This window comes from Engraulis encrasicolus, chromosome 9 (genome assembly GCF_034702125.1).
Source record: "Engraulis encrasicolus isolate BLACKSEA-1 chromosome 9, IST_EnEncr_1.0, whole genome shotgun sequence".
NCBI lineage: Eukaryota > Metazoa > Chordata > Actinopteri > Clupeiformes > Engraulidae > Engraulis > Engraulis encrasicolus.
Window position 1 is genome coordinate 1,111,186 of NC_085865.1, and position 23,721 is coordinate 1,134,906.

A 23,721-nucleotide genomic window follows, 5' to 3' on the forward strand; every position below is an offset into this window, starting at 1 on the left:
ACTTTGTGGATCAATCTTTTGCAGATGAATGATTATAGCATAGGCGCTATTTTCTCACGCACATCCTTTAGCTCTCTTCCACATTCATATAGGCTACATGCACAAATACACACGGCCTGGTCATGTCAATAGGGCCAGTCTCTTCCCACTTTTCTCTCTCTCATACCAAGTTTCCCACTTCTCTCTCTCATGCCAAGGTATTTCATGTTTATATGGGCTTCAGAGGCTGACATACTGTATTTAGATTTTTATAGCCGTTCTTAGAATTCTAGGCATAAATGGGTTAAAATGACAACCCAGCAATACAGAGGATCGATATCGAATCAGATCGCGGTTCGAATTGGATCCTGACCTTCTGGATCGGAATCGAATTCAGAGCCCTAAACCCCACCCTATCCTACCCCACCCCACCCACTCAGCCCCCCTCCCCCCCACATGCACAGCCCAGCGGTCTACGGAAGGCCTCAGGCGTCGGGCGTTCGCGGGTTTGCAGCGTGAGAGAAACAAAACAAGTGCAGACACCTGACATTGTCATCGTCATCTGAAAAAGATCATGACACATACTGGGGACTCCAGTTTGCCCCTGGGGAAACCGACAAAACAAACAAACAAACAAACAAACAAACAGACAGACAGACAAGACACAAACAAAAAAAAACAAAAAAAGCTTCAAGGGATGAAACGTCCTCAATTTACATCCGCACCCCCTGATGTTTGACATTCACACAACAAAACCCTGTACATATGACCTTGCGAGAAAAAAACCCTCCACTGTCACTGAGAACGTAAAAAACATCCGCTTTTCAAAGCCTCCTTTAGGTGGTGAGGCATCAGTGCATCCGATCTGAAGGCCACACACCAGGACAAAGTGGCCAGCAGGACTTGCTGATTGGCAGAGCTGCGATGTCTGTCTGTCTGTCTGCCTGTCTGTCTAAAGGGGAAGGGCACTGCAGGGTGCATGGATGCGGCCAGACGGGACCTACGGTACAATGTGTGTTTCAGCCCGACGGGACCTACGGTACGATGTGTGTTTCAGCCCGACAGGACCTACGGTACGATGTGTGTTTCAGCCCGACAGGACCTACGGTACGATGTGTGTTTCAGCCCGACAGGACCTACGGTACGATGTGTGTTTCAGCCCGACAGGACCTACGGTACGATGTGTGTTTCAGCCCGACAGGACCTACGGTACGATGTGTGTTTTCAACTTGGGACTGCTGCAGGTCTTCCTTGATGGGGCCGTCGGGGCGAGACGCAAAACCCTCGTGCCCCTCCTCCTCCTCGTCCTCTCCCCACCGCTCCCCTCCCCTCCCTTCCCTTCCTTAAATAACAGCCACAGACGTGCTGCCTCAGTCTCTAGACTGGTAGAAGAGGATGTAGCCCGACTCAGAGTTCTTGGAGATTTCTGACGTGAGGCCGTAGAACTCCTCAATAGCCTGGGCATCGATTTTCTGCAAAGACAAAAACACACACACACACACACACACACACACACACACACACACACACACACACACACACAAACACACACACACACACACAGACACAATGGCGTTATTTCAGACACCTGAATCCAAAGCCAGGCTGCTGTGTTCCGAGGGCATGCTGCTAGGCTGCTGTAGCCTGGGCCAAAAGCAGACTGCTGACTCCGTCAATCAGTCTGGCAAAAGCCAAGAGGAATCAGTCTCCGTGGAGGGTGGTAAGATGGTCTGATCTTACTCTGTCATTTAAATTAATTGGAGTTCCAAACTCAAATTAAAACCCATATTGTGCTTTATTAGTATGCCTGTTACGATATAGCGTCGCAAAAGCAAACAAATAACATAACCAAAGTGTGAATATAGTTACTTTAACCAATCAGTAACGGAGCTCGCGGATGAGTTCCGCATCATCACTCTGAACTGTTTGCTGATTGGCGAAACACTGAGAGAACCGAGCTCGAGGCTTTTGCCAGACGATGTGCGGAGCCAAAATCTTTGGGTGGAGTACATAGGATGGCGTTGCCAGGCTAAAGGGGGATTCATACTTGTCGTGACTGGCGCTACCCTCCTTCATACTTCACTCGCGACCTCACTCGCGCCGTCATGTGACCCAAAATGACGTCACACGCCGTGGCGCGAGCTGCCGTGTCGCGACGTCGTGCACCCCACATTTTTTGTAACTTGTCGTGCGCCACCAGCGACCACGCAGGTAGGCAGACAAAGCAGGAGTTGCGAAGAGAGGCTACAACTACTGTAGGCTACTACAGAATGGATCCTGTATCATTTTGAGGATAATAAAATGTCCTAGAGAGTTTTTTAGAGATTTTATCTTCTCTCTTAAATGTTGTTCAGTGAAACAATTGTTTACTTTGTTCAGAAGCACGTTGTGTTCGGCGATCTATTTATAAATTCTGCCGCCAGAACAATGCTCTCACATGGTCTTGGAATGATCTGGCAATGTAGGCTACAACAAAAAATATAGGCTATGTTTCAATGTGGTAAGTCACAAGTCAGACGTTCAGTAGCCCTACAGCAGCCGTGTTTGGCTTTCTATTTTATACATCCGTAGAACTCACGCTGCGAGTTGCGAAAAATACTGCCGTTTCTCTCATGAACAGCAGAGGGCACTTCCGACAATGCGAGCGAAAGCGCTTTTGAAGTATGAATAGTCTGTCGCAAGTGATGACGTCATTAATGGTTCTCGCGCCACACGCGCCAAAGTGCGCACGTGAAGTATGCAGAGCCCTTAAGGCTGCTGTGATCCTCTGCATGAACGCCTCAGACAGTCATAAACAACAAGTGTGCTCCACTCCTAAGATGTCCTATGTTTAGCAACAAGTGTGCTCCACTCCTAAGATGTCCTATGTTTACAAAAGCAAATAATGTTCCCAGTGAGTCAACAAGAAAGCCCCCCCCCCCCTCCATGGTTGTTGCTGGTTTTGTTTTTTGTTTGTTTTTTTTTTAAAGGGAAAATTCAGTCATTAAAAGAGTGATTTTAATGCAATATGAGAATGGACATATAGAGGCTTCAGGGGGGGGCCCTTGTTTCTTGGGCCCCTGGGGCTGGGCCCTGTAGGACCGTGCTGTAATCCGTCCCTGCTCTGAGGCCAAAGGGCTACAACTCCCACTTTCATTCACTACATTTGTATGGAAGCCTTCTATCTGCCCTCACAAATTACAGGTACAAGAGATTCCCTAAGACGCCTTAATCCACACTCCCTAACACCAGACGACTTCATCCACAGACTTTGCCACATCATAGATTGACAATGAAACCAACCAAGCTTTTGTAATTCCTGCTCGACCAGACAAGTTGTGTCAAGTCAAATGAAGCTGAGATGCCATCACATTGCAGACAGCATTATGTCTGGGATGGCTCCCACTAGTGCACACTTCCAAAAACTGATCATCATCTTTGACAGACATCTTTAGCGTCATCTTTGATAGACATCTTTATCGTCGGATTTGCTGAATTGACTTACTTTTCTGCACAATATCCTTAAATAAATCAACATCATTAGCGGTACTTGGTCAGAAACAACTGTTTTTCTAGGCAGCAAAGTGTCTGAAAGCCAGAAGAAGTGTGTGTGTAGTCTATGTATAGTAAAAAAGCCGCACTCCCGGATCAGTTTCTTGCAGTTTTAATACTGGGTTAGCATGACAGACAGACAGACGTTTCGGGCGGCCTAAGCCTTTTTCAGCGTCTTTACCTTTAGAAGGCTTAGGCCGAAACGTCTGTCTGTCTGCCATGCTAACCCAGTATTAAAACTGCAAGAAACTGATCCGGGAGTGCGGCTTTTTTACCATACATGAACTTTGCCGTTTGCTCGCACCCAAAGACCTTGTAAGAAACTTTTCGGAGTTGAGCGCACTTTCTCTTCTAAACTCTCTACTTTTTTTTATTAGTCTCCCCTTCATTACAGGAGGCAAGTGGCAGCAGCTTTAGCTAGCGCTTATTAGCCAAACAGCTTCAGCAGTTATGTCAGATACTTCAAGACTATGCTGAGCAATATCATCCTAATAGATGTCTTAGGTCTTCAGTGATGTCAGATACTTCAAGACTATGCTGAGCAATATCATCCTAATAGATGTCTTAGGTCTTCAGTGATGTCAGATACTTCAAGACTATGCTGAGCAATATCATCCTAATAGATGTCTTAGGTCTTCAGTGATGTCAGATACTTCAAGACTATGCTGAGCAATATCATCCTAATAGATGTCTTAGGTCTTCATTTTTGATTGATTGCGTCTGGAAAGTGTCTGATGTGGAACACAAGACACCGTGGGCCAGTCTTACCTCTACGATGTCATCATCAAACAGCAGCCAGAAGTCGTGGCTCTTCACGATAGCGATGTAGTGGCCTCGATTAGGCCCACTGCGGACACAGAGAAGAGAGAGAGGAGGGCAGAGGAGAAGAGAAGAGAAGAGAGGAGAAGAGAAGAGAGCAGAGGAGGGCAAGCAGGACTGGTGAGTGGTGATGATCAAATAAGTCCAATGGTCCTGCATGCGTTACTGTTGCTGCATTCATTCATGCCAAGCAAAATACAAAAATCATAACACCTTTTGGTCAAAAAAGGTCAATATGCAATGCATCTATGTAATTTGTGAGAAATATGCTGTGAGCAAACAAAACTTTTCACAAAACAAAAACACTAAACAAACTCAACCCAACGCTGGACTTGAATAAAATGCATTTCCTTTGAGCACTCAAAGCGCTTTACCATGTAATAATAATAATAATCATAATAATAATAATAATACATTGGCTTTCATGACATTCAAAGGCTGTTAAATATAAAGTAATAATAAGTTGAAGTCCAGTCATCAGCGTCCGCTTCCTGCGTTTGACCGTCGCCATGCCAACTGACCTCCCACAATGCACCACGACGGCGACGAGGTCGTAGAGGCGCTCGGGGTTGGTGGCGTCTCCGGACGTGTTGAAGAGCCGCAGCTCGAGCGGGAAGACGACGCGGTACGACAGCTTGGTGTAGCGCTGCAGCTGCTCCATGTACTTGAACCTCTTCAGGTGCAGCGCCAGGATCATGGGCAGCTTCTTAACACGCATCCTATAGACACACACACACACACACACACACACACACACACACACACACACACACACACACACTTAGACTTCAGGTGCAGCGCCAGGATCATGGGCAACTTCTTAACACGCATCCCACACACACACACACACACACACACACACACACACACACACACACACACACACACACACACACACACTTAGACTTCAGGTGCAGCGCCAGGATCATGGGCAGCTTCTTAACACGCATCCTATGGAGACACACACACACACACACACACTTAGACTTCAGGTGCAGCGCCAGGATCATGGGCAGCTTCTTAACACGCATCCTATAGACACACACACACACACACACACACACACACACACACACACACACACTTAGACTTCAGGTGCAGCGCCAGGATCATGGGCAGCTTCTTAACACGCATCCTATAGACACACACACACACACACACACACACACACACACACACACACACACACACACACACACTTAGACTTCAGATGCAGCGCCAGGATCATGGGCAACTTCTTAACACGCATCCTATAGACACACACACACACACACACACACACACACACACACACACACACACACACACACACACACACACACACTTAGACTTCAGGTGCAGCGCCAGGATCATGGGCAGCTTCTTAACACGCATCCTATAGACACACACACACACACACACACACACACACACACACACACACACACACACACACACACACACACACTTAGACTTCAGGTGCAGCGCCAGGATCATGGGCAGCTTCTTAACACGCATCCTAAACACACACACACACACACACACACACACACACACACACACACACACACACACACACTTAGACTTCAGGTGCAGCGCCAGGATCATGGGCAGCTTCTTAACACGCATCCTAAACACACACACACACACACACACACACACACACACACACACACACACACACACACACACACACACACACACTTAGACTTCAGGTGCAGCGCCAGGATCATGGGCAGCTTCTTAACACGCATCCTAAACACACACACACACACACACACACACACACACACACACACACACACTTAGACTTCAGGTGCAGCGCCAGGATCATGGGCAGCTTCTTAACACGCATACTATAGACACACACACACACACACACACACACACACACACACACACACACACACACACACACTTAGACTTAGGACTTCAGGTGCAGCGTCAGGATCATGGGCAGCCACAATGACAAAGAGTACTTTATCAATTATCACGCTATGGTCCCAAGCATGGGTGGATATGCCAAATGTCCTAAAACAGCGCCCTGACATGCAAGACACCTTCTTCACACTGTCCAAAATGCTGAGTCGGGAGCCATGCCATTTTCTAATCGAGTCACGCACACATTCAAGCATACCCTGGCCTGCAGTGTGCATAGAGCTCAAAGAAGAACAGGGACCAAACTATTTGGGGCATGCAGACAGAACATAAACCAGCAATTGGGGATAAACTGCTGCACAGAGCAAGTAAGAGGGAGAGATTCAAGTTTGTAAAAGGTATAGCGAGACCAATTAATTCAGACCATCTTCACTTAAATGACAACAAAATCTTATCAGTCAGGTTTCATAGTATATCAACAAAACAAGAAGACGTCATGATATCAAGTAAGAAATGTCGTCTTTTGCTAGAGAGCATTTTTTTTAATTCAGCACCGTTGCAACCTCTAGTCATACGTATCTAGTGCTGTTTTGAATCAACATGTAGACTTTTAAACTGTTATTTCTTTGGTGCAGATGCAATCCATCACCATTTGTAATGTCACGCGTGGCATAGGGATAGAAGGCTTTGTATTTACAATGACAGCCAAACATTTACTCCACAACGTCATCTGCAGGTATACATCTTCCACAAGCTCATCTGCAGCCATACATCGTCCACAAGGTCATCAGCAGGTATACACTTTCCTCAAGGTCATCAGCAGGTATACATCGTCCACAAGGTCATCAGCAGGTATACATCGTCCACAAGGTCATCAGCAGGCATACACCTTCCACAAGGTCATCTGCAGGTATATATCTTCCACAAGGTCATCAGCAGGCATACACCTCCCTCTGTTGTTGTGTTGTCTAAACAGGACATCAAAGTGCTGCCTCGTACCTCACATAGTGTACACGCTTTGTCAAAGTCCTTACCCTTTCACAGACACACTGACATGTACACGAACCAGGAGCATGCAAATAGACACACACAGACACAGACACAGACACAGACACACACACACACACACCCCACACACACACACAGACACACACACACACACAGAGAGAGCGCCCTTTGACAAACATCAGTCTCACAGTCCTTTTTATCCGCATATAATTACACCACCACGCTAACACAAACGCAAACACAAACGCAAACACAAACGCAAACGCAAACGCAAACACGCTAGCATTCACGCCGGCGTGCACACGAGGGCTACCACTAGGGACCAGCACTGTAACAACATTGTTTCTCACCGAGAAATCACCATACACAGAAAAACAACCACATGATATGATGTGATAATTCTTCCAAGCTTCAAATCAATGTCATCATTTTTAAACTTTTAAACTTTAAGCCTCTTGTAATCTATTCTACCTATAAACGGTCATCAAAAAGATGCATTTAAAAAATCGTGGGGTGTATCGAACTGTAGGTCAAAAATCGTGATACGAAGCAAATCATGTGATGAGTGTATGGTTACAGCCATAGATAACGTGATATAAACACAAACATTAGCAGTCCCATAGATAACATGATGTAAACACAAACATTAGCAGTCCCATAGATAACATGATGTAAACACAAACATTAGCAGTAGCATTAGCAGCCCCATAGATAACATGATGTAAACACAAACATTAGCAGTCCCATAGACAACATGATGTAAACACAAACATTAGCAGTCCCATAGATAAGATGATGTAAACACAAACATTAGCAGTCCCATAGATAACATGATGTAAACACAAACATTAGCAGTCCCATAGATAACATGATGTAAACACAAACATTAGCAGTCCCATAGATAACATGATGTAAACACAAACATTAGCAGTCCCATAGATAACATGATGTAAACACAAACATTAGCAGTCCCATAGATAACATGATGTAAACACAAACATTAGCAGTCCCATAGATAACATGATGTAAACACAAACATTAGCAGTCCCATAGATAACATGATGTAAACACAAACATTAGCAGTCCCATAGATAACATGATGTAAACACAAACATTAGCAGTCCCATAGATAACATGATGTAAACACAAACATTAGCAGTCCCATAGATAACATGATGTTAACACAAACATTAGCAGTCCCATAGATAACATGATGTTAACACAAACATTAGCAGTCCCATAGATAACATGATGTAAACACAAACATTAGCAGTCCCATAGATAACATGATGTAAACACAAACATTAGCAGTCCCATAGATAACATGATGTAAACACAAACATTAGCAGTCCCATAGATAACATGATGTAAACACAAACATTAGCAGTCCCATAGACAACATGATGTAAACACAAACATTAGCAGTCCCATAGATAACATGATGTAAACACAAACATTAGCAGTCCCATAGATAACATGATGTAAACACAAACATTAGCAGTTCCTGGCTGACTGACCTTTTGTGCGCCTCCTGCTTGCTTCTGCATTCCTCGCAGTAGTATTTGTATTCGCTGCACAGCGTCTCCGTGTTGCTAAAGCCCCTTTAAGGCACAAAACACAAAGCCGAGAGAGAGAGAGAGAGAGAGAGAGAGAGAGAGAGAGAGAGAGAGAGAGAGAGAGAGAGAGAGAGAGAGAGAGAGAGAGAGAGAGAGAGAGGGGGCATCACCACAGGGTCCCGATGACATTTCACTTGCATAACGCTGGAAAAGGTTAATACAGGAATCCATAACAAAGAAATGAATCGCAAATTAATCACACATTATTGTTCTCTGCTTATTTGTGTTTCATATGAGTCTCTTTATGTTTAGACTGGCATGTGATTTCCACGTTCCCACGTGTCTAAACAGGGTTTTTTTTAAAGAGTGGCTTGTGATTTCCACTGACCTTAAACAGTGAGTTATAGAGGTGTTCTGCTCCACGTCGACGGATAAGTCCAGGAAGTCTTCGTCTTTGCTGCTTATCTGTGGAGTTCAGAGGTGCACGTTAGATCCGGAGCAAGCCAGCTACCTTTCACTACTGTCTAGCAAACACTACCAATGACAATATATTGCTTTCTGTTGGCCAACTGTGTACCATCAGAGATGGCATGTAGAGTACAGTGTTAAGAAGAAGAATGTAACTGTAGGAACACTGGAGGGAAAACAAACTAACCTCGTCTTTTATGAATTTCAATTGCAGCACTTTACATTTATTCATTTCATCATATTAATTTGCACAATCAGACCCAATATAGTAAATGAAGGAAAAGGCATCTTGTCGGCAAGTGGGGATAAACCTCCCAGTGCTCTCCATTTCAGAGACTGGTCTTTGTTCCCAAGCTGTAAACCGGAGTCTGACCCCATATAAAAAAAAAACCCTGAACCCCTGATCATATGCATTGCCAGCATACTTTAATCTCAAGTAGGTAAATCAAGATTAAATAAATCAGCAAGTGAGTGTCGCAAGACTGCGTGTAACGGTCCCCAATCTGTTCCAAATGCAACAGGTCAAGTCCAAGGTGACTTCCAAGGTCACAGCAGCTGCTACCGAGACAGGTGGCGTAATAGTAATGATAGAAATGGTTGCAGGTTCAAATCCCACACTGAAGTACCCTTGAGGTGTGAAGGCACCTAATCCCAGATCGCTCCAGAGACTGTAACCAATAACCAGTAACTAAATTACATAACATTACATTACACTTGGATGACACATTTATCCAAAGCGACCTACAGTTATTTACAGGGAATTGGAGCAACATTCTAGGTGCCTTGCTCAAGGGCACTTCAGCCATGGAATTGAGGAGTTATTGGTGGGATTCGAACCTTGCACCCTCTTGAGACCACCGGTCTAACCATTAGGTCACGGCCGACCCTTATTCAATGTACATTAGCTGTTAATTGATATCAAAGAAGACCATTTGTTCCAATTCGAAATCCACTCGTTTGTGCTCACATCTGGCGAGTCCACCGTTCTTAAAGGTACAGCAGCATAAACCTGGAGCAGCCCGCATGAGGTCTTGATTAGTTTAATTCAAGATGCGCAACTTTTAAACACCCCCTTGTGCGTTGTACACTGTAACCCATTTTTTACCGAAGGCATTTGCAAAAAACTCCTGCTGAATGCCTAAGCTGCCCTCAGCCTATAAAAACCTAAATATCTCAGCCCCCCCCCGCGCACATCAAACCAGGAAATAAGTTGCATTTAACATCTGGGACCCTCATCTAGCATTAGGATGTGAGCCTGAATGTCGCTCCAGGTCCCAAGGTGTATACAGCGTATGCGCAGCATCAGGTTGAAATGGGTTCAAATCATCCAGGCTTCCTCTTTGCCAGTCCATGTTTAATCTTCGCCTTTTACATTGCATTTTATGTCTACGACTTTGAACCATTGGTTACGTCCAATACACGTGTTCATTGGTTAAGTCCAATACACATGTTCGATTTCAGGTGAGGCAAACGAGTCCAATCAATAACTTTAAGTCGCTCTGGATAAGCTGTGGCCTAGTGGTTTGGGAGTTGGTCTTTCAATCTAGGGGTTGTAGGTTTGAATCCCATCTGACGTATCCCTCCACCTCCATCCGTGGCTGAAGTGCCCTTGAGGAAGGCACCTGAGCCCACACTGCTCCAGGGACTGTAACCAACACCCTGAACAATAATATTTGTAAGTCGCTTTGGATAAAAGCGTGCACTTAAAGACATCTTTAAAAGGTACACTGTGTGAGATTTTTAGTTGTTTATTTCCAGGATTCATGCTGCCCATTCACTAATGTTACCTTTTTCACGAATACCTACCACCACCATCAAATTCTAAGTATTCATTATGACTGGAAAAATTGCACTTTTCATACATGAAAAGGGGGATCTTCTCCATGGTCCGCCATTTTGAATGTAAAGAAACAGCCATTTTTAGCTGCAAAAATTACTCTACTTGGACCATACTAAGACATATTTGTTTATTACTTCGTAAACTTTCATGTAAAGACCAAATTTGGCAAAAGGCAGCCCAGTTTCAATGAACAGCATAGTTGCAGTACCTTCTTTGACCATTTCCTGCACAGTGTCCCTTTAACTGTATTCTTTAGAGTGCCTTGGTGAAGAAAACTGTTTTCCTTTCAACTCATTTTGGAGTCCCATGAATAACTGTGAGTCGCTCTGGATAAAAGAGTCAGCAAAGTGTGATGCGTACACTACGATGTGAACCACTGACCGTCTCGCAGGTGAGGCAGCGTGTCTCGTTGGTGAGCGTCCCCTGGAAGATCTCGTGTACCCAGGTGGGAGCGGGCGGAGGGTTACTGGAGGCGGAGCTATTGCTGCTGCTGCCGCTGCTGTTGTTGTTCTGGGAGTCCAGCGTCCCGTTGGCAAGGCGACCGTTAGCCTGCTTGTCCTGCTTACGCTCCTCCTGAACGCCAGAAGACAAAACGTCACGGTGAAGGTCATGTGAAAGTACGTAAGCTTTATTGTCGACGTCTTTGCATGTGCTATTCCAAGAAAAAGGTCAGGTGATGAACCTGGTTAAGTGATCCTACAGGAAGTGCTAAACCTGCCAAAAGATAGATGTGGTTTAGTTAAGAAACTACGGCAGTCAGGCTCCTCTCTTTGATGATTTACTATTACTGTAAGGTTAACTTAACCTGTTTACTATTACTGTAAGGTTAACTTAACCTGGTTTACTATTACTGTAAGGTTAACTTAACCTGGTTTACTATTACTGTAAGGTTAACTTAACCTGGTTTACTATTACTGTAAGGTTAACTTAACCTGGTTTACTATTACTGTAAGGTTAACTTAACCTGGTTTACTATTACTGTAAGGTTAACTTAACCTGATTACTATTACTGTAAGGTTAACTTAACCTGATTACTATTACTGTAAGGTTAACTTAACCTGGTTTACTATTACTGTAAGGTTAACTTAACCTGGTTTACTATTACTGTAAGGTTAACTTAACCTGATTACTATTACTGTAAGGTTAACTTAACCTGGTTTACTATTACTGTAAGGTTAACTTAACCTGGTTTACTATTACTGTAAGGTTAACTTAACCTGGTTTACTATTACTGTAAGGTTAACTTAACCTGATTTACTATTACTGTAAGGTTAACTTAACCTGTTTACTATTACTGTAAGGTTAACTTAACCTGGTTTACAACCAAGCTAGGTTAGATTCTTGAAATACTCCCTGGGTCATTGACACCCAACAAAAACTCCTCACGGTGGCCTGGTAGTTACACTTGTTACCACCCCATGCATCTAAAGACAGAACAGGCATGACAGTGCAAGCAGGACATCTTTTAAAGCCAAATGTCATGAGCCTGAATGCTACCTCCATGTCAATCCAGCTGCCAGGTCAATGCAGCTTATACGCAGCATCAAGCTTAGATGAGTTAAAGTGCGAGCAGGACACCATATTAAAGTCGTTAGTGAGAGTTGTTGTGATGTTCTGACAGGACACCATTTTAAAGTGGTGAGTGAGAGTTGTTGTGATGTTCTGACAGGACACCATTTTAAAGTGGTGAGTGAGAGTTGTTGTGATGTTCTGACAGGACACCATTTTAAAGTGGTGAGTGAGAGTTGTTGTGATGTTCTGACAGGACGTGTTTGAAGGTAGGGTGGGCACATCCACAGGTAGTTGTCCAGGTGCCAGACAAAAAGTAGTAGGTAGTGTGATGAAGCGGCTACATGGATACCAGTCGGGAGACCAGGAGCCACAGTCGGGAGACCAGGAGTCGCAACCGGTAAATGTGGTTAACCTAAGTGACACTTAGTGGTGTCCTGTCAGACTACCCTGTCTCCAGCCTGCATCTCGGCTCTAAATAAGGGCCTCTCTTTCGTTCCAACTACCTACTGCGACGAGTTCAATGCCTATGTGGACTTTCAAACGTTTTTCAGAACATTGTGAGGAATTAGGGGTGGTACGGTTCACAAATGTCACGGTTCGGTCCATATCACGGTTTCAAGGTCACGGTTTTCGGTTTTGTACGGTTCTGTTTTTTTTTTTTTTTTTTATAAAATGTATTATATAAAAATTTGAATGAAAATGTAAGCTTATCATGGGTATGTTGAATTTGACTTCATTTAACCCAACTGAAAGAGGAAAGATATCAATGATTTTAACATGCTTCCATTTATTTCACAAAAAGGGAGAACTAAGTCCTAACTTTTAAGTTGACAAATATTCAAATATTACATGCTATAACACATTTGACGTGTAAAAATAAAACAGCTACACTCCTGTAGGTAATAGGACCATTAGGTCAGTGTAGTATGACTATTTTGGTAAATGACACGCTGAGAACGAATTGGACTTTTATTTTGATACCGCTTTCTGCGAGTTTTGCGCTTATGAATCAGTTGCTTCCTATCATGAAACTGCCGGCCGTGAGAAGCATAGAGCTCGAAAGTCCCGCCCCTTAGTTCCGCGTTTCACGGGACCTCAGTTGACCATCTAACAACATGGTAGCGAGTAAATATCTTCTGATCTCAGTCATGATATGCGCTGGGCTCCAAATATGCTGTTTAAGAGGATAGATAAAGATTATTCAAGCAGAAGTATCAATGTTTTGTTCCGAGGCCGTCGGCATGAAAAATGTGAAGAAACACAGCTTTCTAAAAAGTTTAGGGGTTCATACGAAAAATTAAGCAAAAATATCAGAAACAACATATATGGAGCTCGTGGCACAACTCGAAGGGGATCGAAATGCCATTTTAATACCGCCATTGGATTACATGCTACGATTTTCGGCTAAAAACGCCGTTGAGGTCCCATGAAATCGGGGGAAGTGACGTCACTTTCGAGCTCTATTGAAGTAAAATCAGAAGTCAAATTCAATTTTAAGTGAACAAGTGATAGGGTTATGTTATGTTAAAATGTGAAAGTTAAGGTAACAAATAATTTTAAAAGATCGTTTTTTTAGAAGTGTATGCACAAGAATGTTTCACAAAACTCCTGTGAAGCTGAGCCTTTTAAAACAGTCAAATTTTATTTTTGTTATAGTGTTAAACATCAATGTTAACTAGGCAACATCACAAAGTCCCCTTCCGTCCATCAGAGTTTAACTAGCTACATATAATTAGGCCTACAGTTGATTGCAGTTAAGGACAGCACAGTGAATCTGATGGATATGTTCAATTATCTCGCATTTTGCCGTCCGGAATCCCCATTCAATGCCACGTGGATATAGCCTACACTAGGCTACTGTAACGTAAGTCATAGTCTACTTTGTTCTGCTAATCTGTCATTGTTTGTAAATTCATGTTCATTTAATTTAAAATGGTCAGCATAAAGGTTGGGAACAGTCACTTGCGCTAACGTGGAGAGAGAGGGGGGAGAGGGTGCTGCTGACCGACCTGCACTTGCTTGTAGGCAACTGTAGCCTAGTCAGCTGGCGCATGCTGTTACATTATGTCTTTCAGTTGGCTGATAGAAATCAGTCTTTCCACACTCAATATCCTACGTAGTCTTTGTGTTTTATGCTTGTAAAAGTAGTAGGATTTTAATAGCGTCGTCCGCCGGTGGTCACTCTATTTTTTTTTTTTTTTTTGAAACCGTGGGCACCGTGCGGTTGCCCACTACCCCGTTCCGTGACATGCAAACCGTACGGTCTCGGTTTGCAACGCAAACCGTACCATGCCTAGAAGGAATTCTTCAGCAACACCCCGACTACAGCCTGCTTGCTCACAGACGGAGCAGTGAGTTCGCCACCGCCTCTGACGCAGGAACTGTTACTGTCCAAAACAACCCCCCCACCAAGTTCAGAGGTAAATCTACTTTCATTCCACCTACAAATAGGAACGCCTCTATAGAGACATATTGCCGCCTTGTTCAGACAGACATGTCCAAAGCTTTCCAGAACAAACGCAATTACAAAGTACATGACAATTTAACTAAAGAAGAACGAAAGGCCTTGGATGAACTGAAAAGAGACAATACTATTGTTGTGAAACCTGCTGATAAGGGTGGAGGCGTGGTCCTTTTAAATGTTAAGGACTATGAATTGGAAATTAATCGCCAGTTGGATAATACACTGTTTTACAAAAAACTGAAATCCAACCCTACCGAGACTTTCAAAAAAGAAATACACGATGTTCTCCAGTGTCTATTTGAAAGAGGATAAATAAATAAACATGAATTGGACTTTATGAAAGTTGACCATCCTATCACCCCGGTCATCTACACACTGCCCAAGATCCATAAAAACATTGAAAACCCCCCAGGGAGACCTATTATCTCTGGAATTGGATCTCTCACTGAGAAGATATCCACTTTCATTGATTCTTTTTTAAGACCCCATGTAATGACTCTCCCTTCTTTTGTCAAAGACTCTATGGACATGATCAGGGCATTAAAAGACATACAGTTACCTACTGAAGACACCATGCTTGCGACCTTCGACGTGGAATCCCTTTATACCAACATACCGCACGATGGCGGAATTGAAGCGGTCGATTTCTTTCTAAGGGACAAACATTCTAACATGACCCCCAGTGTTGACTGTATAAAGACACTTACTGAAATCGTCTTAACTAAAAACTTTTTCATGTTTAAAAATGTTTTTTCCTTACAGGTTAAAGGCACGGCGATGGGCAGCACTATGGCACCTAATTATGCCAACTTATATGTTGGACTGTTTGAAAAAATGTTTGTTTTTAACCCTGTTGTCAACCCTTTTCTCCACAAGATACTACTGTACCGAAGATTCATTGATGACATACTGGTCTTGTGGTTGGGCACAGCCTCTGAGCTGTCTGCTTTCCAAGATTTTCTTAATGTTAAAAGTGAGCACCTCCGGTTCACTGGAGCTTTTAATGAGAACGCAATAAACTTCCTTGATATTTTCATTTCAAAAGATGATGGCTTTTTAAAAAACGATTTATACACTAAGCCCACCGACAAAAATACAATGTTACATGGGAAGAGCTACCATCCAACTAGCTTAAAACGCAGCCTACCCACGAGTCAATTTAACAGAGTGCGCCGCGTATGTAGCTCCGACCAGGATTACGCACTCCGGAGCGCACAAATGTCTCAGCGCTTCAGAGAGAGAGACTACGACGAATCTTGGATTCAAGCTGCGTCTGATCGCTTTAAAAACATGGGCCAAGAAGAATGCCTGGCTAATAAAAGGCAGGCCAAAACTGACAAAAGACTGACCTGTGTCTCACAATACTCTCCACTCAGCAATGAGTTTGAGAATATTGTGCGTAAACACTGGCCTATTCTATGCTCTGACCCTGCATTACGAGATGCGTCGTTTAGAGATCCGCCACGGTTCGCCTATAAACGCTCGCCAAACATCTCAAATTTGGTCGTAAGAGCTGACCAACCACCAGAAAAACCTGCGTCGTTTTTCTCACCTATCCCCGACGGAAATTACAGATGCGCCCATTGCGCGCAATGCAATTTCACTTATAAGTGCAACACTTATACCCATCCACACACCGGGAAAGTGCTGAAAATAAAAGGAGTTATATCATGTAACAGTAAGAACGTTATTTACATGATAAAGTGCCCGTGCGGCCTCGCTTACATAGGCAAAACCACACGTTGCATCAAGACACGCATTGCGGAGCACAGAAGCAGCATACGCCTCAATGACCAAAAAAATCCAGTGGCTGTGCATTTCAACACTTTTAGACATAATCTGTCAACATTAAAATACATTGGCATTGAGCAAGTCTCCACCCCCCGACGCGGAGGAGACATTGATAATATTCTACTGAGAAGGGAAGCATACTATATTTACATGCTAAATACTTTGTCCCCCAAAGGTCTCAACATGGAATTTGACTTGAAGCCCTTACTATGATTAGGCTATGATATATTGATGCACGTAATGTGTCTTCTGCACACAAAAAAATCCTTATTTATGATTGTGCAGACTATTGTGACTGATTAAAAAGATAAAAAAACACACTGTAAAGACAATCTGTTTTGTTTTTCAGTTTTTTTGTTTTCTTCTGACCACCGGTTGTGATCACTGGTCTTGAATTTGTATGCCAGCGCGCCAAGGCGCATGCTATGCCACTTGTCACCTTAGGGTACGCTCACCTTTCTGCCAGGTAGCCTACCTGTAGGTCATGTGATATAAGTCAACTAAGACCATTGTTCTCATTGCCTGAGGAAGATCCCTCTGTTGGATCGAAACGTTGCCATATGTTTAAATGAAATAAAGTATTTTTGGAGTTAATACACAGTGTGCAGACCGCTTCATCACACTATGTTCTGACAGGACACCATTTTGAAGGCATGAGTGAGAGTTGTGATGGTCTGACAGGACACCATTTTAAAGGCGTTAGCGTTAGCTGTGTGTGATGTTCTAGGGTTAGAGTTAGAGCTGTGCAATGTTCTACGGTTAGAGTTAGAGTTGTGCGATGTTCTAGGGTTAGGGTTAGTGTTGTGTGATGTTCTAGGGTTAGAGTTAGTGTTGTGTGATGTTCTAGGGTTAGAGTTAGTGTTGTGTGGTGTTCTAGAGTTAGTGTTGTGTGGTGTTCTAGAGTTAGTGTTGTGTGGTGTTCTAGGGTTAGGGTTGTGTGATGTTCTAGGGTTAGGGCTAGCTGTGTTGTGTGATGTTCTAGGGTTAGAGTTAGTGTTGTGTGATGTTCTAGAGTTAGTGTTAGTGTTGTGATGTTCTAGCGTTAGGGTTAGCTGTGTGATGTTCTAGGGTTAGCTGTGTTGTGTGATGTTCTAGGGTTAGCTGTGTTGTGTGATGTTCTAGGGTTAGCTGTGTGATGTTCTAGGGTTAGCTGTGTTGTGTGATGTTCTAGGGTTAGCTGTGTGATGTTCTAGGGTTAGCCGTGTTGTGTGATGTTCTAGGGTTAGCTGTGTTGTGTGATGTTCTAGGGTTAGCTGTGTGATGTTCTAGGGTTAGCTGTGTGATGTTCTAGGGTCAGGGTTGGTGATGTTCTAGGGTTAGCTGTGTGGTGTTCTAGGGTTAGCTGTGTGATGTTCTAGGGTCAGGGTTGGTGATGTTCTAGGGTTAGCTGTGTGGTGTTCTAGGGTTAGCTGTGTGATGTTCTAGGGTCAGGGTTGGTGATGTTCTAGGGTTAGCTGTGTTGTGTGGTGTTCTAGGGTTAGCTGTGTGATGTTCTAGGGTCAGGGTTGGTGATGTTCTAGGGTTAGCTGTGTGGTGTTCTGACCTGCAGCAGATCTGCGATGGTGTTCAGCAGGTAGTTGAGGAACTCGTGGGCGTCCTGCTGCATGTAGTTATCAAACAGCTCTGCAGGGGGCAGCAAACACACACCAGAAAGAACAAGGTTAGCACAGCACTTAACAGTTAAGGCAAAGACACATACCAGAACAAGATTACTCCAGCACTTTACTGTATGCGTGCGCATTGTTGGAGCAGAATTGACCACACCGCACATTTCAAACACAAGCAGGTAATTGCAGTGCTTCTGGGTCTAGACTTTTTTCCCTTGGTGCTCATCAGTGTAGGGACTCGCAAACTTGGTCCAGGTAGACAAATGCTGAGGCACTCAAGAGTGTCTACCTGGACCATACCGCACATTTGTTAAGAAACTAGCCAGGTGTTTTTTTCCGAAATAAGAAAATGGATGGTCACGATAAGTTCAGATATGAGGTGGGCGCCACAGACACAGGCATTCCCGATGGTGTCCTCTGTCCAGTCGGTACGTTTCATTTCTTGTAACCGCAAACATCTCCTGTGCTTCTGGAACAGCCCATCCCCTCTCAGAACTGTGTAATAGGTGTACGCTTAGGATTTCAACAAACATGCACGCTTCAGGATGGCAGGTCTTCCCTCTTCAGGTTCTGCACCGTCTGTTTGTGTATGTGTGTGTCTGAGCCCACAATGTGCATGTAGCCAGTGATGACGTAGCTTCTAAACGGGTCAATAGCTACGGCAAAGACAGACAACAGAACATGGTTACCCCAGCACTTCATAACTAAGACAAACACCTTGAGGGTGCCCTCAGCCTATAAAAACCTTAATATCTCAGTCTCTGAAGTAGGGCTGTGCAATATATCGTATTTTTATTGCGACAACGATATTTCAGTGTATCGATACCAAATTTCATAATATCGATATAAGCAATATTTTGGTCAGTTGCCTCTGCTGCCAAAAGAGACAGCAACAGAGCCTTCCCCTCCACGTGAGCCACTGCCAGCACAGCTGACTTGCAGCCACTCAGAGCACTCTGTGAGTGTTTCCCTATGACGACGCTCCTGAATGGAGGAAAGAAGTGAATTGTTTGGTACGAACAGAGATCTAAGGGCGCGCACGCCCAAAAATTCTTGATGGTGCAACTGCCATCGGTAGACAAATGAAGTAAGTAGCCGAGACTAAACAGAATGAACACCCATCCAACCAAGAATGTAATATATTGATATGTGTGCCTCATGCAACGGCTTTCTTTAAAAAATATATATATCGTTTGCAAATATCGTGATATTAATATTGAATGAAAATATCGTGATCTTGATATTTCCCAATATCGAGCAGCCCTACTCTGAAGCACATGAAAACATAACGAGTTGCATTTAAAAGATGAGATCCTCCTCTTGAGCATACCCACATGTACCCCAACACTTTACAGTTGAGGCAAACACCTTGACAACACAACAGAACAACTCACACTTTGGCTAGCCCCCCAAAAACATGTATGGTTTATATTTTCAAGATCAATTTCTGAAGTTGTTGTTGTACAAGCCATGTCTTATTTTGGGTTTTGGATCATATATTTTATTCAAAACCGTCCTAATGATGAATAGTCACAGATGAATAGTGTGAGTTGTTGACCAACCAGTTCATGGGCGCGTGACCTCGGAGGCGGGCTGCAGACGAGCGTTGAAGGGAATAAGCAACTGCAGAGGTTGCAAGATCTGACTGCAGTCGCATTCATCCCGCGATAGTTTGACACCATGTGACATGTCACCTCGTCAACGCAACATTTGACAGGAAATCTAACCGTCATGCAGCACATGCATGCATAACCCCCCCCCAGCTGAAGTACCATGCTCAGTGCACTTGTTATTAACTCCCCCCCCCACCTGAAGTACCATGCTCAGTGCACTGGTTAATAACTCCCTCCACCCCCCCAGCTGAAGGTGTCCAGATTCAAACCGATAACTCTCAGAATATAAACCGACTCCCAAACCGCTTGCCCATGAGTGCCCAAATCCCCAATCCTCTGCACTTCTCTCCAGCAGGGTTGCCAGATGAGGCTAATGATTTCCAGCCCAAAAACTGCTCAAAGCCCGCCTAGAAGCACAAAATCCCGCCCAATTCTATTGATTTCTATGGCAAAAATTGGGTGGGTTTTTCTGCTAAATGCCATTTTTACCCTCACATGGCCATCCTAAGCAGCCCAATTGGGCGGGAAACAGCCCAATCTGGCAACACTGCTCTCCAGTCCTACCGTTGGTAAATGGTAAATTGTCAGCATTTATGTAGTGCCTTTTACATTACATTATTACATTACATTACATTGCATTTGGCAGACGCTTTATTACCAAAGTGTAACAGAGGCTAACTAGCACAGAGTTGGCGTGGAACGTTGGTAAACCTCCCTCCGATAGGCTCATACAGTCTCGTGCCGTTGGGCCGAGAGACTAGTCTCTTGGCCCAGCGGTATCATACTGTGTCTCCCATTGCCGAACCGTTGTAGTTGACGAGGTCGCACGTTCGATCCCCGAGGGGGGTGAACAGGTGCAAGATGACCTCCGTCACAACTTACAACCGAACCGACTTGCAATCCTTTCCACTCCTTCGAGCATTCAAATTGTATGTCTCACATTCACACACCGGTGGCAGTGGCTGCCGCGCAGGGTACCAGCCTACCACCAGGAGCAACTTGGGGTCAAGTATCTTGCTCAAGGACACATCGATGCGGTCAGGCAGAGCGGGGCTCGAACCTGCAACCCTCTGGTTGCTGAACAGGCTCCTCTACCACCTGAGCCACCACCACCCCTGAGCCATAACGTGCCTTGCCTTCCTGTGCCTTGCCTTGCTGTGCCGTGCCGTGCCGTGCCGTGCCTTGCCATACCGTGCCGTGCCTTGCCTTGCCGTGCCGTGCCGTGCCGTGCCTTGCCATACCGTGCCGTGCCTTGCCTTGCCGTGCCGTGCCGTGCCGTGCCATACCGTGCCGTGCCTTGCCTTGCTGTGCCGTGCCGTGCCGTGCCGTGCCTTGCCATACCGTGCCGTGCCTTGCCTTGCCGTGCCTTGCCGTGCCGTGCCTTGCCGTGCCTTTCCATAGCCACGTGAGGGGGAATCAAACCTACAACCCCCAGATTGAAAAGGCAGCTCCCAAACCCCAAGGCCACGGCTGCCCAACTCTCGGAATGCAAACCCGATTCCCAAACCGCTTGCCCACGAGTGCTCAAAATCCTCAATCCTTTGCCTCTCTCTCCACCCTCCTCACCATTCTCTTTCCGTAGCAAGCCCCTGTGCCATACCGAGCCTTGCCTTGCGTTGCGTTGCGTTGCGTTGCGCTGCGTTGTCTTACCATTCTCTTTGCGTAGTCGCGTGATGAACTTCTTGGGCGGGATGACGCCCACCTTCCTCTTCTGGTTGGCGATGCTGTGGAAGAGGTCGGCCAGGCAGCTCAGCAGGTTCTCCTTGCGGCGCGGCTGGCTGCGGTACGCCAAGATCTTCTCCCGGAACGGACGGCAGAAATACAGCGCCTGCAGCACCGAGTTGCAGTAGCAGGTGTTCCCAAACTGCACACACACACACGCAAACAAAAACACACACACATTCAAACACACACACACACACACACACACACACACACACACACACACACACACACACACACACACACACACACACACACACACACACACACACACACACACACACACATCAGGCCAGGCACTAACACTCATGTGGCACAATAACCTGTTATCCTATTGGAAATGAAGAAGGCACAAGGGCTTTCACTGTCAGATGCCTCTACTTACGTTGACCAAACCAAAGTAGTGCTCGTTGACAGGGAACTGTTCAGAGCCAATCTCCTTTTCCAAAGCGGAGGCATTGGCGCCCTGAAATTAAAAAAAAAAGAACATACAGGTTGGAGCATGTTTCACCCAAACAGATCTTTTCGTCTTCTTCTCAGGGTGCTGCAGACCAGAAAATTGCAAAACTGAAAAGTAAGAAAAGGTCACACTATGCACAAACTTTCTTTTATTATTATTACACAGAGAGGGTGGCAGGAATGAAGGGAGGATGGGAAGGAAGGCAGAACGCAGAAACGCTTCTGTTTAATAGGATAATAAAAGAAAGTGTAAGCACGGTGGTGCCACCTTTTCTGACTTTTCAGTCAACCTGGAATAAAGAAGGACATGCACCTATTCACACATGACCGCAAATAGGAAGAGTGCAAGTGTTGGCGGGATTTCTGTGTCCATTGCCAAGCGGTGAGAGAGAAATATCCTCTCTTGTCTTGGCCAGGTTGATGGGATTAGACAGCCGTGGGAGCTTAGATGGGAGCCTCCTGACAGCCTGCTCGGCAGATTTTAGGATCAGATGTTTGTGTGTACAGTATCTACACCGATGGCGTCAGAGAAAAATAGCTTTTCTTCGCACAAACCAAAAGTGACAACATCAGCGTTTCAATCATTACAGAGTGTGGCTGGGCGGGCGTCAAATGGCCCGCATCCAACTATTAAATGCTCACCGCAGCTTCCACCAACCTGTACAGTCATAAAGCACTCGCTACACTGACTTCCATAACCTACTGCCGCACACGCGTTCCAGGGACAGTGGGCGCAAGATCTGGAATATCGATGGCGTTAGGAGTCCCCTATTGCTAACATGTGCATTCTTACAATATGGATACCTGAAGTTAAAACAGATTTCCGATGTTCATTAAGTTAGCTACTATGGTGGGCAACATAATGGCTAGCTGTAAACACCAGTCTGCAGCGATTGCAGTTGCGTAAATCAATGTGCAACATATTTCCTCCCAGCAGTGAGACATTTTCGCCCACGGCTAGCATTGATCACAAAAAAATAGATTAATCTTTATGACCTGTGTAATTACAAACAATTAAAGGTGCGTAGCTTGTGCATTCCTCCTATCAAGATGCTAGTAAGTGCCTTCTTTGCTAACCAGGAAAGCGCAGGGTACACGAAACCAGTCTGGCTGGCGGTCACTGGGTCAAACAAATCACATACACACTGGCAAAGCTTTGGAGCGCTCAGCAAGGTGCGCTACATTTTATCACATTGCACCTTCTACAGGCAACAGTCGCCAATAATTCAGGCCTACGGCAACATTCACGCCACACGAAGGGAAGACAGCTCGGCAGCAGTCACCCAGGAAAACTGTACAGCAGTAGAGAAAAATAATTTCAACCAATCTGACCATTACCATTCAGCTGATAACGGCATGCACTCCTATTCGAGACATGTTATTGAGGGCATTTAGAGGTGCCATATACTTACCATGGTACAAAAAGAGGCAAATTTGGAAACTGTCATTAGGATTTCCATTCGCCCAGCGCCATCTTCCACCCAATCACCGCGCG

The 23,721-nt window shown here is 44.8% G+C and overlaps 1 protein-coding gene across 1 annotated transcript; it reads right to left on the minus strand.

The window, feature by feature from the left end:
* Positions 1 to 434: 434 nt before the first annotated feature.
* usp12a (ubiquitin specific peptidase 12a) lies at positions 435 to 23,721 on the minus strand. The gene is made up of 10 exons (XM_063206011.1): positions 23,639 to 23,721; positions 22,153 to 22,233; positions 21,696 to 21,909; positions 18,369 to 18,448; positions 11,440 to 11,631; positions 9,139 to 9,215; positions 8,712 to 8,795; positions 4,851 to 5,048; positions 4,279 to 4,357; positions 435 to 1,451 (listed from the first exon to the last, which is right to left on the minus strand). Exons 1-10 carry the CDS (start codon positions 23,684 to 23,686, stop codon positions 1,350 to 1,352), a joined length of 1,155 nt encoding a protein of 384 aa, XP_063062081.1. The 5' UTR covers positions 23,687 to 23,721; the 3' UTR covers positions 435 to 1,349.

What these genes read in the sequence shown, in the direction of transcription:
- usp12a (XM_063206011.1), bottom strand. Translation starts at nt 23,686, where the DNA reads ATGGAAATCCTAATGACAGTTTCCAAATTTGCCTCTTTTTGTACCATG. An exon ending in TTGCCTCTTTTTGTACCATG is followed by an intron (nt 22,234 to 23,638) that starts GTAAGTATATGG and finishes TTTTAATTTCAG; the next exon opens with GGCGCCAATGCCTCCGCTTT. An exon ending in CCATCGCAGATCTGCTGCAG is followed by an intron (nt 11,632 to 18,368) that starts GTCAGAACACCA and finishes TCTGGCGTTCAG; the next exon opens with GAGGAGCGTAAGCAGGACAA.